The sequence below is a fragment of the Lissotriton vulgaris genome, chromosome 6 (assembly GCF_964263255.1).
Source record: "Lissotriton vulgaris chromosome 6, aLisVul1.2, whole genome shotgun sequence".
Classification (NCBI taxonomy): domain Eukaryota; kingdom Metazoa; phylum Chordata; class Amphibia; order Caudata; family Salamandridae; genus Lissotriton; species Lissotriton vulgaris.
Genome location: NC_141694.1, coordinates 1,882,488,084 through 1,882,502,574, shown reverse-complemented (window position 1 = coordinate 1,882,502,574; position 14,491 = coordinate 1,882,488,084). Strand labels below are relative to the sequence as shown.

At 38.3% G+C, this 14,491-nt stretch overlaps 1 protein-coding gene across 1 annotated transcript; it reads right to left on the bottom strand.

The window, feature by feature from the left end:
• Window positions 1-283: 283 nt before the first annotated feature.
• LOC147709762 (olfactory receptor 2D3-like) lies at window positions 284-1,216 on the bottom strand. The gene has a single exon (XM_086925553.1). The coding sequence runs from the start codon at window positions 1,214-1,216 to the stop codon at window positions 284-286; it is 933 nt and encodes a 310-aa protein (XP_086781679.1).
• Window positions 1,217-14,491: the final 13,275 nt, after the last annotated feature.

Below are 14,491 nucleotides of genomic sequence, written 5' to 3'. Positions count from 1 at the left end.
GAAAATGTTCCACCCTCGTTATGCACTGCTCCCTCTCTCACAGTGTTCAATATAAATGGTGAATGCATCCCTCTCCAATTCTAAGACCTAGAACATTTTAAATATGTTATGCTGTCTCTATATATTCTCTAAACTCAACTTTGAACTGTTTCTTTTATGCAACATCTCTATTTGGTAATCTAAAGGTCTTGTGAAATTATCTCTATTCCATGTGCAATGTGTTTTGGCACCTTGATTTATGGTTGAGAGTATGATATCTAAAAATCTAATCAAAGCATATATATTAAAATATGTGTCTCCGAGCAGCTTGAAGCAGAGCCATCTTAACATCACTGTTTCTTAGACTGTAGATCATAGGGTTCAGCATTGGTGGGGTTACAGTGTAAAACACAGAAATTATTTTATCTAGATCAGCTGACCTTTTTGATTTTGGTATCATGAACATGTAGATGCAGGTGCTGTAGAACATAGTGACAACAATCAGATGGGAGGCACACGTGGAGAAGGCTTTGTATCTGCCTCCTGAGGAGCGGATCTTCAGAATGGCGATGATGATGCAGATATAGGAGATAAGAATGAGGAGGCTTGGGATTAGCAGATCATATGTCCCGACAGATAGCATGACCATCTCTGTGATAAAGGTATCTACACATGAGAGCTTAACGATAGCTGTACCTTCACAGAAGAAATGATCAATTACGTTATGACCACAAAAAGGCAATGTTAGTGGAAAAACAGTGTCAAGGATCCCCCCCACACTGCCGCTGAGCCAGCAGAACACCAACAACTTTATACAAACAGACTTGCTCATAATAGCGTTATAACGCAATGGTAAAGAGATGGCTACATAACGATCGTAAGCCATGACTGCTAGAAGCACACCTTCAGTAATCCCCAGGAGAAAGACGAAGTACATTTGAGTTGCACATCTGGAAAAGCTCAAAATTTTCCTTACAAGAAAAAATTGGACAAGCATGTTAGGGACAATTGCTGAAGAGTAGAAAATATCCAGGAAAGAGAGGTTGACCAGGAAAAAGTACATCGGAGTATGGAGCTTAGGCTCGCTGATACAGGCTGCAATCAGTATAATATTTCCAATGAGAGTTACTATGTACATAATAAAAAACAAGACAAAGAAGGCAATCTGGGAATTGTGGTCCGCAGTTAGTCCCAGCAGAACAAACTCTGTGACTGAGCTTCCATTCCCCTTGTCCATTAAACCTACTTCCACTTGCCTGTGGAAGAATAAAGAAAAAATACAGTGAATAGCTTTTGCAAAAGATCGGAATAGTCACTAGGGGGGGGGAATACATTTATCTGAACATCACAAAAAACATAGTCACACGATGCATGGTTTAAGCCCCACCCTTAGACCATACCCAAACATGTTCTTCACATTAAGTGATATTCTATTGAGGCATTTTTTGTGGCGAAGGAGCAATCAAAAATCACAGGGCAGTATCTAGAGGGATTACCATCATATTCACAAAGGTAAACAAAGACAAAAAGTCTAACTTTACTAGTAGTAACTTATCTTTGTGGCTAATGAAAAGTAGTGAAGTTAGACTTTTGTTCTAAGTTTGCCTCTGTGAATACCAAAAAGTAGAAAAGCTAGACTTTTGTCGAAGTTTGCCTTTGTGAATACTGAAAAGTAGTAAACTTACACAAAAGTGGTGTTCACCTTTGTGAATCAGGCCCAATATTTTGATGAGACTCTCTGAATTTATCAAAAATGCTAATAGAGGTTAAAATGTTGTCAGTAACAATGGATGTCAAGTCTTTATATACATGCGTCAACTTCCAATATGCACTCCAAAATTAGAATATATCTCACTATGCGTTCAGCCAACCTCCTATCCCACACTAATATGCTTATGGATTTAGCTCCATTTATTTTGAATAATAGCTAGCTTTATTATGAAAACTAATTGTTAAAATAAATAAAGGAAATATTTCTGTTCTCACAATTCCCTCCGTCTTATGACTTACTTTCAATGGGATGGTTTGTGAAGGAACAAATACAAGAACTAATCTTCGGAAATCTGATGGCAATGTTGTATTTTTGCTGAGGTTTATTGACAATGGGTTTATTTTTTGGAAAGGCATTGATTAAATATCTCTAAAATTTGTTTTTGGGACTGTGCAGTGGTCATTGCGGAAATTCTGCTCCATGTGCAGTGACCCTGCTCCGAGTGCCATGACTCCGCTCATGTAACTTTAAAAGTTGTAAGCCCCTTTGTGCATCAGGCCCTTAAACTTCAGGTCTAAACTTAGACTTGAGGTCTGATCTTGGGTCACAAGTTTAAACTTAGACTTCAAGACTAAGCTTACCTTTTTGACTCAGGCCCTATACAACAGGAGGAAATGAATTGTGGAATAAACACAGTTCTGGACTTACCCAATAAAGAAGATGGAATGCTGTAACTAGCTCCTGATGTACCTCGAAAACATAGCAGAATATAGAGACCACTGCAGCTTCAGGAAGGAGGAAGCCCAGATAGGAAAGACTAACAAGAGGAATGTAACACCCCACAAAAGGCAAGGAATGAGGTTGAGCTTTGGGAACCAAACAAGGGTAGAAACAACAGATGAAAAAGATGAGTCAAGATTTATTTATTTATTTATTTATTTATGACATTTTTAAAGCGCACTGTTACCCGAAGGTGTCCTGGCGCTGAGTGATCACTAGTGCAAATGAACTGGTGCTTCAATTAGTTTGTAAAGAGCCATGTTTTAAGGGCTTTCCTGAATGAGAGGAGATCAGGAAGCTGTCTAAGGCTCAGTGGCAGCGTATTCCACTGTTGGCAGACAAGGAGCGCAGTGACAGTTGCCACTATGGACCCAGAAGTGTGTCTGAGTAGGCTGGTCCTCTAGCAGCTGTGGATGCATATCTGTGTAAGGGAAATGTAGTTTATATATTTACACCACAGTGTATTTTACATTTTCCTGTGTGCCATTTCATTGATGTTTATTGACTCCTTGGTCTCTTGTGTGTATCTGTGTCTGGTGGCCTGACACAAGCAAAAAAACATTTTGAGACATAATTGATATGAAGAGGAAGGGACGTTAGAACTCAATAAAAATAGGATGCTTTTCCAATTATATGTAGTACCAAATGCAGTAATAAAAGATCTCAAATACACAAGAGAATTTAAAAACACAGATAACTGCTTTTATTTAATAGGCACGTCAGTGATTACCTTTCTTCTAAACCAATGGCATCATCTAGATGTAGTACCCCATTGGGAAATAGACCTTGTCCAGGAAATACCATCTAATATTCTAAAACTATGTGTATAAATGTAAAAATAGTACACTACAAAAAACCAGAAGCTATTTTGGGACACCAAGTATTAGAAAAGTCAAATGAATGGTGACTCCTTAAGTTGCAACAGCTCAAACTGTGCAAACATTATGTTGTTTGCCTATACAACAGCAAACATAGGTCCAATATTAGACCAGTAAAAGAACGTTTGAAAGATCACCTTCAAGCATTTTTTAACTTTGACCGAAATATCCCATGTTAGCACACATTAATGAGACAGATTATAAAAACAAGAAATTGATGAAATGTGATGTGTAATAACCTATAGAATTAGTGGAGGCAGGAGGGGTGGCAATAAAGAACATCTGTTGTGAGAGAAAAAATGGATATACACATGTGGATGAGCAAAGGATAGTCTCAACAAAGGCAAAGAAAAGCACATTGTTTTAACTTTATAACATTACTGTAATATTATGATTGATCAACCTCCCTGTATGTGAGAACATTCTAATATTCAATAAGATCAATATCAATATTTAATTCTGTAACTTTTTATGTTTTCAATGGATAAGAACCCACATCTCCGTAATGTTCTTTTACATTTATAGAATTTAATATCTCTCAATATATTGCATCTTTCTCTGGTATTCTGTCTCAATTAATGATATACATTGAGTACATTTCTGGCAAACTGACAGAAATCACTAACCTTGTAGCCCAGATTGAATGGGAGTGATGAAAATTCTACACATCTCCACATCTTCATCCAACGTCAAATAATAATAATAATAATTATATGTGGGTTAACCATACACCTGGGATTGAGAGAGAAAACAGAGACATTGGATATCAAAACTCTGATTGAGCAATCTGCTGGGCACAGGCATCTATGTAGTGGTTATCTATAGACAATGTCTATACATTTAATACCTCTTGACTATATTGCTAGAATAATAATATGCCTTCACAGTATCTTTATGTCTAAAACACTCTTAGTGTAGAGGGAATGTTCATATTTCTGAAACTAAAGTAGAAAATAATATCTAATAAACTGGTGCAATGCAAACCTTTCATACAGTTGTTGTTTGGCTTTCCCGTGAGGCAACTACCTTCTGTTTCTTGAATGCACACTGTGTGGTGATAATATTTGTTCAATAATATTGTTTTGCAAACTGTAACATAACAAACATACATCAGAATAGCATAGCTATATTAGATACCAGTTAATCACTTTCCTAAAACTAGTCACCACCTTTGATAAAATATACGCTTTGTGAATATATACCATACCCTTAAAAATTAAAAGTATCCTGGCCTGTACTACAACTATTACCATTCATATCACACAAGATTTAATCATGTGCACTACTTCTCTGTATGTAAGTTCAGTTTCCAAACAAGCTTTTAAAGAAAAATCAACAAACTCAAAGGTTTCTGCGGGTTCTGATGTCGATGTCATGGTCCTGATATCTGCAACAAAGTATCTTGATTAGCTATCAAGGACATTGTGAAACAATAGGGAAGTTATACTCAACAAATTTAAGATGACCACCACTGTTAGCAATTAAAGAATTTAGTTGATTCATGGGTAATGTAGTTTTATGAGTAGCCGGCGCATGGTGCTTTCTGGTAGATTTTCACTAATCAGTGCAGATGTTCCAGGAGAGGTCCCAGATATTTTTTCCCCAGAACAAACTCTGCATGAAGGAGTTGGATGTCTTGCATTTGAGTGCCCTCTAAGTGTTGCTGGAAGTTAAGGCCTGGATCATGAGAATGCTTTCCTGAAAGATGGCCATCTCTGATATTGTGCTCCTGCTTTATCAGTATTCCTGGCCAAAAAATGTATAGCACAAAGTTTAAAAATTAGGTCCCATGATAGATTCTGGAGGCCAAACAAATTTTGATTCATTTAATATTCCAGTTTTTGTCTCTTGCATTTAGAACATTATGCACCCCATATTATTTTTCACCATTAGCTGAACTGGAATAGGATTTTGAGCAAGACATGTATCTATAAAACAGGCTTAAAAAAGAGGCATGGAATACAGGATGAATTGTCTTGGGCTTGGGCAATTTTAACCATACCATAACTGGATTCACATTCTGTTCAATTGTAAAAGAACAGAAATTATTGTGTAACTTGAAGGGCTTTATAAGTGTAATTGTTTTGCTAGGAAACATACTTTACTATCCACTGAATATTTGAGTGCAGGGGCTCACTTATGATCAGCAAATAAGGTGTGCCCTCCTTTAGATTTTCCAAAGCATCCTGCACCGATTTTTGAATCTCTCTTAATGTAGTTATATTGTTGTACTAAGGGAACTGATGCAGACAAAGATAAATCTAACAGCAATATCAGAATGATGTCCATACATACATAAGAGTAACATCCCAATAACTGAATGTTCAGTATTGTTGTATGTCTGTTCTGCTACCCGTGGTGATTACGCCAAGCCTCATCTTGTTGTAATACTGGTCTTCTCAAACACTATTCAACACAATTATTTGACTTTTTAGTATGCCGGTCTGTCTGAGGATGACATCTATCAGACAGATGGATTTCCATATCCACTCCTTTACAAAAGCCATCAATCAATTAATCAATCAATCAGGGATTTGTAAAGTGCTGTAAATCACCTGTGAGAGTCTCAAGGCGCTGGAGTTGCTAGCTGCTTAGTGGTGAAATGTTCAAATTAAACAACCATGTCTTAAGTCTTTTCCTGAATTGTAGGAGCGAAGAGATGGTCCTGAGGCGTAGCGTAAGATCATTCCAAGGTTTGGCCACCAGTTGAGAGTGGGGGCGACCTCCACTGTTGCTTACTAAATGAGTTGTAAGTTCAGAGCAATGGGTGCCTACTGTATGCTCTGCAGAAATGTGAATATGGGCTGAGTATTGACCTTTGAAGAGCCTCTGTCAAATTACTTTCACCTGTGTGTATTGATTTCCTAATATGTTTGTATGTGTGTGTGTGTATGTGAGTGTGTGCGTGCGTGTGTGTGTGTTAATAAGAGAAAACAATTATTCTTTTAAAAGTATTTCATTTGTACTTATAATGTAATTTCACCAAATGTTTGGTCCTTCAAGATGATTTGAACTTCTCTGAGCAAAAGGAAAACATTTGTGCTAATGGCTCATGTGGAAATGGTTACCACAGAGTTTTTTTTTCTGCATGCACATTTACAACAGTGTAATTCTGGGTATGTTTCTGCACGTGAATACATTGCATGCAGTTTTACGGATTGGTTTTCTGCATGTGAAATGACTGCATATGATTTTACAATTTGTTTAATGCATATGAATGAGTGCCTCCGCATTTATCCACATGAGGAGGCATTTGTAACAAAGACAGATTGAAATTAACACAAAAAGGTAGTCATTTTGATCTACCCAACTTGTAATTGGGTTCTAAGTTTATACACTCTGTGCACTTGGTAGGGCTGTGCTGGTAAATTCTTCAATTCTCCTAGTGGCCCTTGATAAAATGGTGATGCTCTTTCTCTTCTGGCTAACCAGTCTCAACAACAAAAGGATTAAATGAAGTAACATAACTCAACACGTGTCAATAGCTTTCATTTGTATTAATGCTTATTATCTAGAGAAAGAGTATTTGGCTTTCTATCAAACAACTAAGTTGCTAGAAAAAAATGTAAAAAAGGTATGTGTATGTGACTGTGTTTGTGAGAAATAGAGAGTGAACACGATTGAGTGAGTACTCCTGTCTTAATGTGTTTACAGTATCAACATGAGTAAAAATCAGAGGGAATCTCTGACTTGCGATTGCAAGTGTGAGTATGAATTTTTTTAGAGTGAATATGAGGGAGCCAGCGAGTGCTAAGGTGTGAATGAATTAGAAGTGAGTAAGGGTGATATTGTGGAGAGGGAGTGCGTGAGTCAGATGGATAGCTATGAATGGTGTAGCAGTTGCAGTTGCACAAAAGCCCAGAGACCTATTAATCAAAGCAGGGACCAAGTTCTTAAGGAGTACATAGAAGAACTCCATGTACATAGTGAGTTTGAAAGAGTGAGTGTGAGTGTTTGTGAATAAGAATGAGAATCAGTGAGAGAGTGAGTATATTTATACGTAAGATCCAGTGACAGTGAGTGGGAGAGAGTATGATTGAGAGTAAGTATGTAAGAGTGTGAGTGAGTTAGAGTGAGTAAAGGGCAGAAAGATTAATTGAGACTTGGCGTGAGTAAGAGAGTGAGTGTTAGCATGTTTTATGCTTGTGAACTGTAGGCTATGGCATACTCAAGATAACTCTTGTTTTGTGAGGCACTGGCAGCAGTATGCTGTTGCAGGCATATTGGATGTTAATCCAAGGGAGGGCACCCATGGCAAAATGTGGGCTCTGACATACTGGAAGTAATTCATGTCATATGGAGACACTTATGGCAAACTGCTGGTGCTGACATATTGTGTGTAATTCTTGGAATAAGGGGTTACCCATGACAAAATGCTGGAATTGGACATACTGGCGGTAGGGTTATGCTTCGTCTTAGAAAAGGCAACACTGTCATATTAGGGGCTGGTCTGTATTGGTGAAAGTAAACAATGAGAAAATACTAATACCCCAGAGTTAATCTTTGACATATGGATCACCCAGCACACTTTTAAGTATTAATGGCAACATTTTGGTACAGGCATATTGCATGTATTTCTATGCATAAGAAGAACCCATGAATGACAAACCGCTGGCACTAGCACACTAGAGGTAATTCTTAACATATTGGCTGCACCAAAGATATATTTTGAAAAAAATATGGTAATTCATGTCAAGTATTATGACCCACCACTTTCAAAGATTATAAGCTTCCACTGACTCCAATTAGCAGAAGTCCAAGTCAAATATGATAAAACAAAATATACTTTAGGTTAGCCATCTAGAAATGTAATTCTTTTACATAAACATGCAAACTGCTCTAATCAAAGGATAATGTGAACGTCTTTGGATCCTCTGTAAATCCTTCAGGAGAAGTTAAAGGTATGTTGGGATTTAATAATAGGTAGGTATGTGAATAAAACTCAGAATCTCATCATGGTGATGATAAGGACTAGGAATCTGTGTTTTTAGGATCAGAAGTTTATGCAATTGTAAGAAGGCTGATGAGATACCAGTTATGTTTGCGAAGGAGCAAACCATGCGGCAAACTCTACACCAGTAGTGGTGTAGCGAAACTTGAGGCCCCCCGTAAAGTGCATGAAGAGCCCCCTCTCGTTACACCACCTATTACTTATGCTGAGAGGGTCCCCCTGGAGCTCAGGGACCCCCTCGTACTGTGTTGCCTGCGGGGGCTTTTGTTACGCCACTGGACACCAGACACTTAGTTACCATATTTCATATTTGAGACAGAGTAGTTTCAGATTCCATCATTCAAGTATGAAAATAATTAATGAATCAATCAATCAAAGCATTTGTATAGCGCGCTACTCACCCGGAGGGTCTCAAGGCGCTTGTGGAGGGGGGTCCGCTACTGCTCGAACAGTTATAAGAAGGGCCAAGCAATCTGTTAGCAAGCACTAACCTTGCAGTTCCGATCCAATGAGAGTGATGAATGTGTCTGCACTTCTCCACATCTGCAGCCAACCACAAATATTAGCAACATGTTGGTTAGCTGTAGACCTGGTGAAATGTAGATAGGATTAGATAGAAAACAGATCCTCAGAATTTCAACTTGGTGTCTCAGAACTCTGGTGATCACTGATCTATGTAGTGGGAATTTAAAGACAAAATAAATATATTTAGTACATGTTCACCAAATTGCACCATCAATTTCTTGCTGTAACAATACTGTACCTCATTAAACCTCAGTTATGAAGTTCCACCAACTCCTGCCCAGATTGAACTTACAGGAGTGGGACCCTTATACCAATTCAGGACTGGGTAAGTAAGGTGCATTTGAGAAACAATGTCCTGACAGGTAATAGTGTGTAGGCAATTAATTATGCATGCATTCAGCATTACTTTCAAGGAAAGAAGGAGAATACTCATTAATTTGAAAAAAGATAGTTATTCATCTTGTATTGTCACAAAAGTTCATGGTCGGAAAATATACAGTTAGAAGCAGCACTGCATAAAATGAATTATTGACCTACAGGATATCTCCACAAAGATTCTACTACTCGAACAAGAAATTCACAAGTTAAAAATCCATACTGAGAATCTTGAAAATCACAACCGTAGGAATAATCTGCGGCTTTATGGATTGCCGGAAAATATTGAAGGTCCTGACATGGTTGCTTTTCTACTGAAACTCCTCCCAAAACTCCTAGATCTTCCATCATTTTCAAATCCTCTTAACATACAAAAAGCACACAGTCTGGGTCGTCTTCATCCTTCTGCTACCAAGCCACGTGAAATTATGATGCTTTTCCTGAAATTCACAGAACTCATGCAGATTTTGAAGGCTGTGAGACTTAAACGTAGTCTTATCTGGTTGAGCAATAACATCTTCATATTGCAAGATATTTCCAATGCAACAAACGCCCGACGTAAATAATTTATTGCTCTACGTCCTCAGATGAGACAGCTGAACATTCAATATGGCATTCTCCATCCGTGCCTTTGTAAAATTACTCCTGATGGTCGAACACACTCCTTTGATGATCCGGATAAACTCAAGCTCTTTCTTCATAATTTCTCCTCACATGGCATGGATACTAATAACTTACTTCTTTTATTTTTCAGAATCATTACTTTAATCCTAAATGTTTGCTTCTTTATCCTTTTCTGATTATTTTGTTCTTTTTTCATTCATGAGGTTCACATTTTATCTATTTCTTTGTTTCTAATAGTATGGGCTGTGTCCTTCGGCATCACTATTGTTCCCCTTTTTTCGATTCTCCTTCTCTTTACAGATCTGGATGTTAATCCTTGATCTGTTTTCCCTTCTTTTTCTTTTCTTCTGTTTCTTCTCTCTTCTTTTCTACACCTATTATCCTTTTGTATTCCTAGTTATGTTTTACAGTATCTGTTTTATTTTTAATAATGCCTGTTTCTCATTACATATCAAATGTTGTCTTTCTCTCTTTTTATTTTATTTTTCTGTTCATGCAGTGTCGTGGTTCTGTTTCCACATGTTCCCCCTTATCCAACATTATGGTTAATGTGGGCTTGTGGAATGTTTGTGGTCTTGGTCATCCTGTTAAACGTTAAAAGGTATTGTCTCATTTAGCTAAACTTAACGCCCAAGTTGCTTTTTTACAGGAAACCCATTGTAATGATGTAGAATCTCATAAACTTAAACGTCTTTGGGTTAATCAAATTGTTTTCTCTCCTGCGCGTCATGGTGATGTTGCTATATTATTTCATGAATCTACTAACACACAAATATTATACTCAGAATGTGACTCGAATGGTTGTTGGGTACTAGTTGACGCTATCATCAACAAATTTCAAATTACATTTTTCAATATCTATGGACCTGTTACCCCGGATATGGAACTTTGGAACTCCATAAAAATGAAACTCTTATCTATCTCTAATCTTAATGTGGTGTTAGGTGGCGACTTCAATAACTGGAAAGATCCTTTTTCTGATAGAAAATCTAAATGTAAATTCAATCCAAGATAAAACACATAGATCATTCCAATCTGTCATTTCATCTCGTCCTCTATTTGATGCATGGAAAACTTGTAACCCAGATGTTTCAGAATTTACTTTTTTTTCTCCTGTCCACCATACAATATCTCGTATTGATTATATTTTAATCTCCAAATCACTTTTACACTGTCTTAATTCATCTGAAATTGGTGCATTTTTAATTTCTGACCATGCTCCCGTATCTATTTCTATTGATTTATCCATTACTATGTGCACACAAGGTTGCTGTTGTTTTAACAATTATCTCTTATCAGATCATACTTTTGTTTCAGAAGCAACCTCTTTTATTAATTAATTTTTTGTTATTAATGATTCTTTAGATATCTCTATACACAATAATTGGGACACGTTTAAGGTATCTTTTAGAACATGCACTATTGCTTATTCCTCCAAGAAAAAGAAAATATTGAGTGCTCAATATAAAGAAACCTTAGCTTTGATCAAATCTTTGGAACATAAATACTATTCTTCCAAATCTTCCACTTCACTACAAGAATTAATTAAAGCCAAATCCATTCTTAATAAAATTGCCACTGTAGACGCCTGTAACATTCCCTTTTGTTTCGCTTTGTTCATCTTAAGTTGGCAGGGTATGCTCAGACGTGAGTCCCTTGCTCACTTGGCTACTGTATTCAAGATAGCCTGGCTGATGAGGATTATGAATCCGAAACCGGTCCTAGGATGCTTGTTTCAGGTCCAGGGAAAACATGACTTGGCAGTTCGGGCTGGACTGTTCCCATGAGGCACAGGGTCCGACTGATTTGCATATGGCCATGTCTGAACTGGGGTGGCTGAGTGGGCTAAAGAATGGTGATGGATTAAGCCCAGATCAGTAGACTGGGGGTGAGTGTTTGATTTGCTCAAACGCGCCGTCCATCATCGCCTTTTGTTTCGCCTGTAACATTCTCCTCAAAGTTAAATTGAAATTTCATGGAGGACATAACAAAGCAGGGAACTTGTTAGCAAATTATTTAAAAATCAAATCAGAACGAACAAATATTGGCCCTATCTGTCACAATTCAATCCCTGTGCTCTCATGTCCACCACCAGGGGGCCGAATTGTGGGTCTTTCCAGTGGTCTGATATGCCTCCAGACAATTACCTGTATGCATATCCTGACTTCCAGGCATTTGGACATTTATTGAGAATTGACATCCATTCCTAATCCATGCCGGGTTTTGTGAAAGCCAGCGTGCTTATACTTGAAGCCAGCATGCTCATGTTTGGAATTCCATTACCCAGAATTCCCTGTTCACTTCTTTGTCTCCAACCCTGATTAGTACTGCCTGCCGTGCTACCGTGACACCAGAGCCTTAGTATTCCTTGTTCCTGAACTGCAGCAGTTTCCCTTCTCCTGAATTCGCACTGCTTGCAGTGCTACCTTGTTTCTTGAGTTCCTGAGGTATAGCTATTACTTGTACCTGAATTAGCACTGACTGCAGTGGTCTTGTTTCATGAGTTCCTGAGCTATAGTTATTCTTTGTTCCTGTTCCTGAGCTTCAGCTATTTCTTGTTCCTGATTTGCACTGCTTGCAGTGGTCTCTTGACTCCTGAGCTGTAGCTATGTCCTGTTTCTTGAACTAGCACTCCTGTATTGCTACCTTGACTCCTGAGCTAAAGTAATTTCCCCTGTTTCCTGAACTAGCATTGCCTGCAGTGCTACCTTGACTCCTGAAGCTTTAGTAATTTCCCTGTTAATTTCCCTGTACCTAACGTAGCACTGCCTGCAGTGCTACCTTGACTCATGAAGCTTTAGTAATTTCCCTGTACCTGAACTAGCACTGACTGCAGTGCTACCTTGACTCCTGAAGCTTTAGTGATTTCCCTGTACCTGAACCAGCACTGCCTGCAGTGCTACCTTGACTCCTGAGGCTTTGGTAATTCCCTCTTCCTGAACCAGCACTGCCTGCAGTGCTACATTGACTCTTGAAGCTTTAGTAATTCCCTGTTCTTGAACTAGCTGTCTGCAGTGCACAATAACTCCTGAGCCTTAGCTCAATTCTTGTTCCTGCCCCAGCACTACCTTCTATTCTACTTTGTTTTCTTGATTCGTTAACCTGAACTAATATAGTATACCCTTTTAGCCTCCCCTTCTGTGTATCCGTTTCCAGTCCCCGCCTTTCTTCCCAATTCCTTTGTTCCATTTCCTATTTTGCAGTCTTTTTATACTGCTGTCTTGCTTCTGTTGCATTGTAGGTTTGTTACCTGCTTTCTGCCAAGTGTGCCCTTTCCTTTTTTTCCTTTCCTGTTAAGCACTCCTCCTTGCTAGCTCCTTGTCTATTGTGCTTGTGTTTAGTTCTACCCTCTTGCTGTTACTGCCTTGCGTGTTCCTGTTTGATCACCAGGATCCGTGGGCACAGCTGACTAACTAGGTGTTTTTTCTTGTTCACTGTGAGTATTGTCTTTGAGTTGCATTTATAACAACACCATAGGTATAAGCTCCACAGACCCTGCCGTTGCATGCACATCCTATATCTAGGTATTTGAAGTCAGTATCTGTAACAGCAATTGTGGGTGAGAAACGTACTGAGCTTCACTCTTACCGTGTGGAGCTCCTGAGTGCTTTACCCCACACTCCCCTTTATTGTTAATGTTGTTTACATATATGTCATGCACATTCGTCCTGGGTGTAGTTATTCTGAATGCTAAATTGATTTGTGAGTGCCCCGTCTTTCTAAGTCTGACCCATCTTGTTCACTTGTACAGGCCTACCCTTTGGATCCCTCTTTCTCCTCTGACTCCCTGTATGATCCTGGGCAGCGCTGTACTCCTCTTCCTGTGTAAGTTTTCTACACAGTGCCCAGTCCTTGCCCAAGTCCCTGACTGTGTCGCCCATATAGTCTTGGTAAGTCCCTGACACTATCCACTCTGAAACGAGCAATAAACTCCTATCATCTGACTCTGATATTATAGACACATTTCAATCATTTAATAATCTATTATACACAGAAACTACTAATCCCTCTGAGGAAGATTTTGTATCTTTCTTTCAAGATATTCCTAAACTTAAAGTTTTACCGGATATCTTCTCACCACTGGAGGAAGCGATTTCTCTTTAAGAAATATCTGATGCTCTCAAATCCATGAAAAAATCTAAGGCTCCTGGCCCATTTGAATTCTCAGTTGAATTATTTTAAGCCTTTTCTTCAATTTTTGCTCTGAAATTATTAGAACTTTTTAATTCATTCCTCTCCAAATCTAAGGCAAATGACTCTTTTTTAGAATCCCTAAACCCCTAAACCAGGCAAAAATCCCTCCTTTTGTAAACATTTCCGTCCTATATCACTAATTAATTACGATTGTAAGATTTATGCAAAGATTTTGGCTACCCGTTTGGAGAAAGTTATTCTCATTCTCGTTAATCCAGACCAGGCTGGTTTTGTCAAAGGTCGATTAGCTTCTGATAATGCAGAATGTTCTCCAATATTATCACTCTAAGTGCAAACTATCCCTTTCCCTTGGCTGCATTATCCTTAGAAGCAGAGAAAGCTTTTGACCGAGTTAATTGGGACTTTATGATTCACACTTTAAAGTGGTTTGGATTTGGTCCAAAGTTTATTTCTTATATAAAATTGTTGTATACTGATCCAAAAGCATGTGTTTTTGTTAATGGTCTTTTTTAC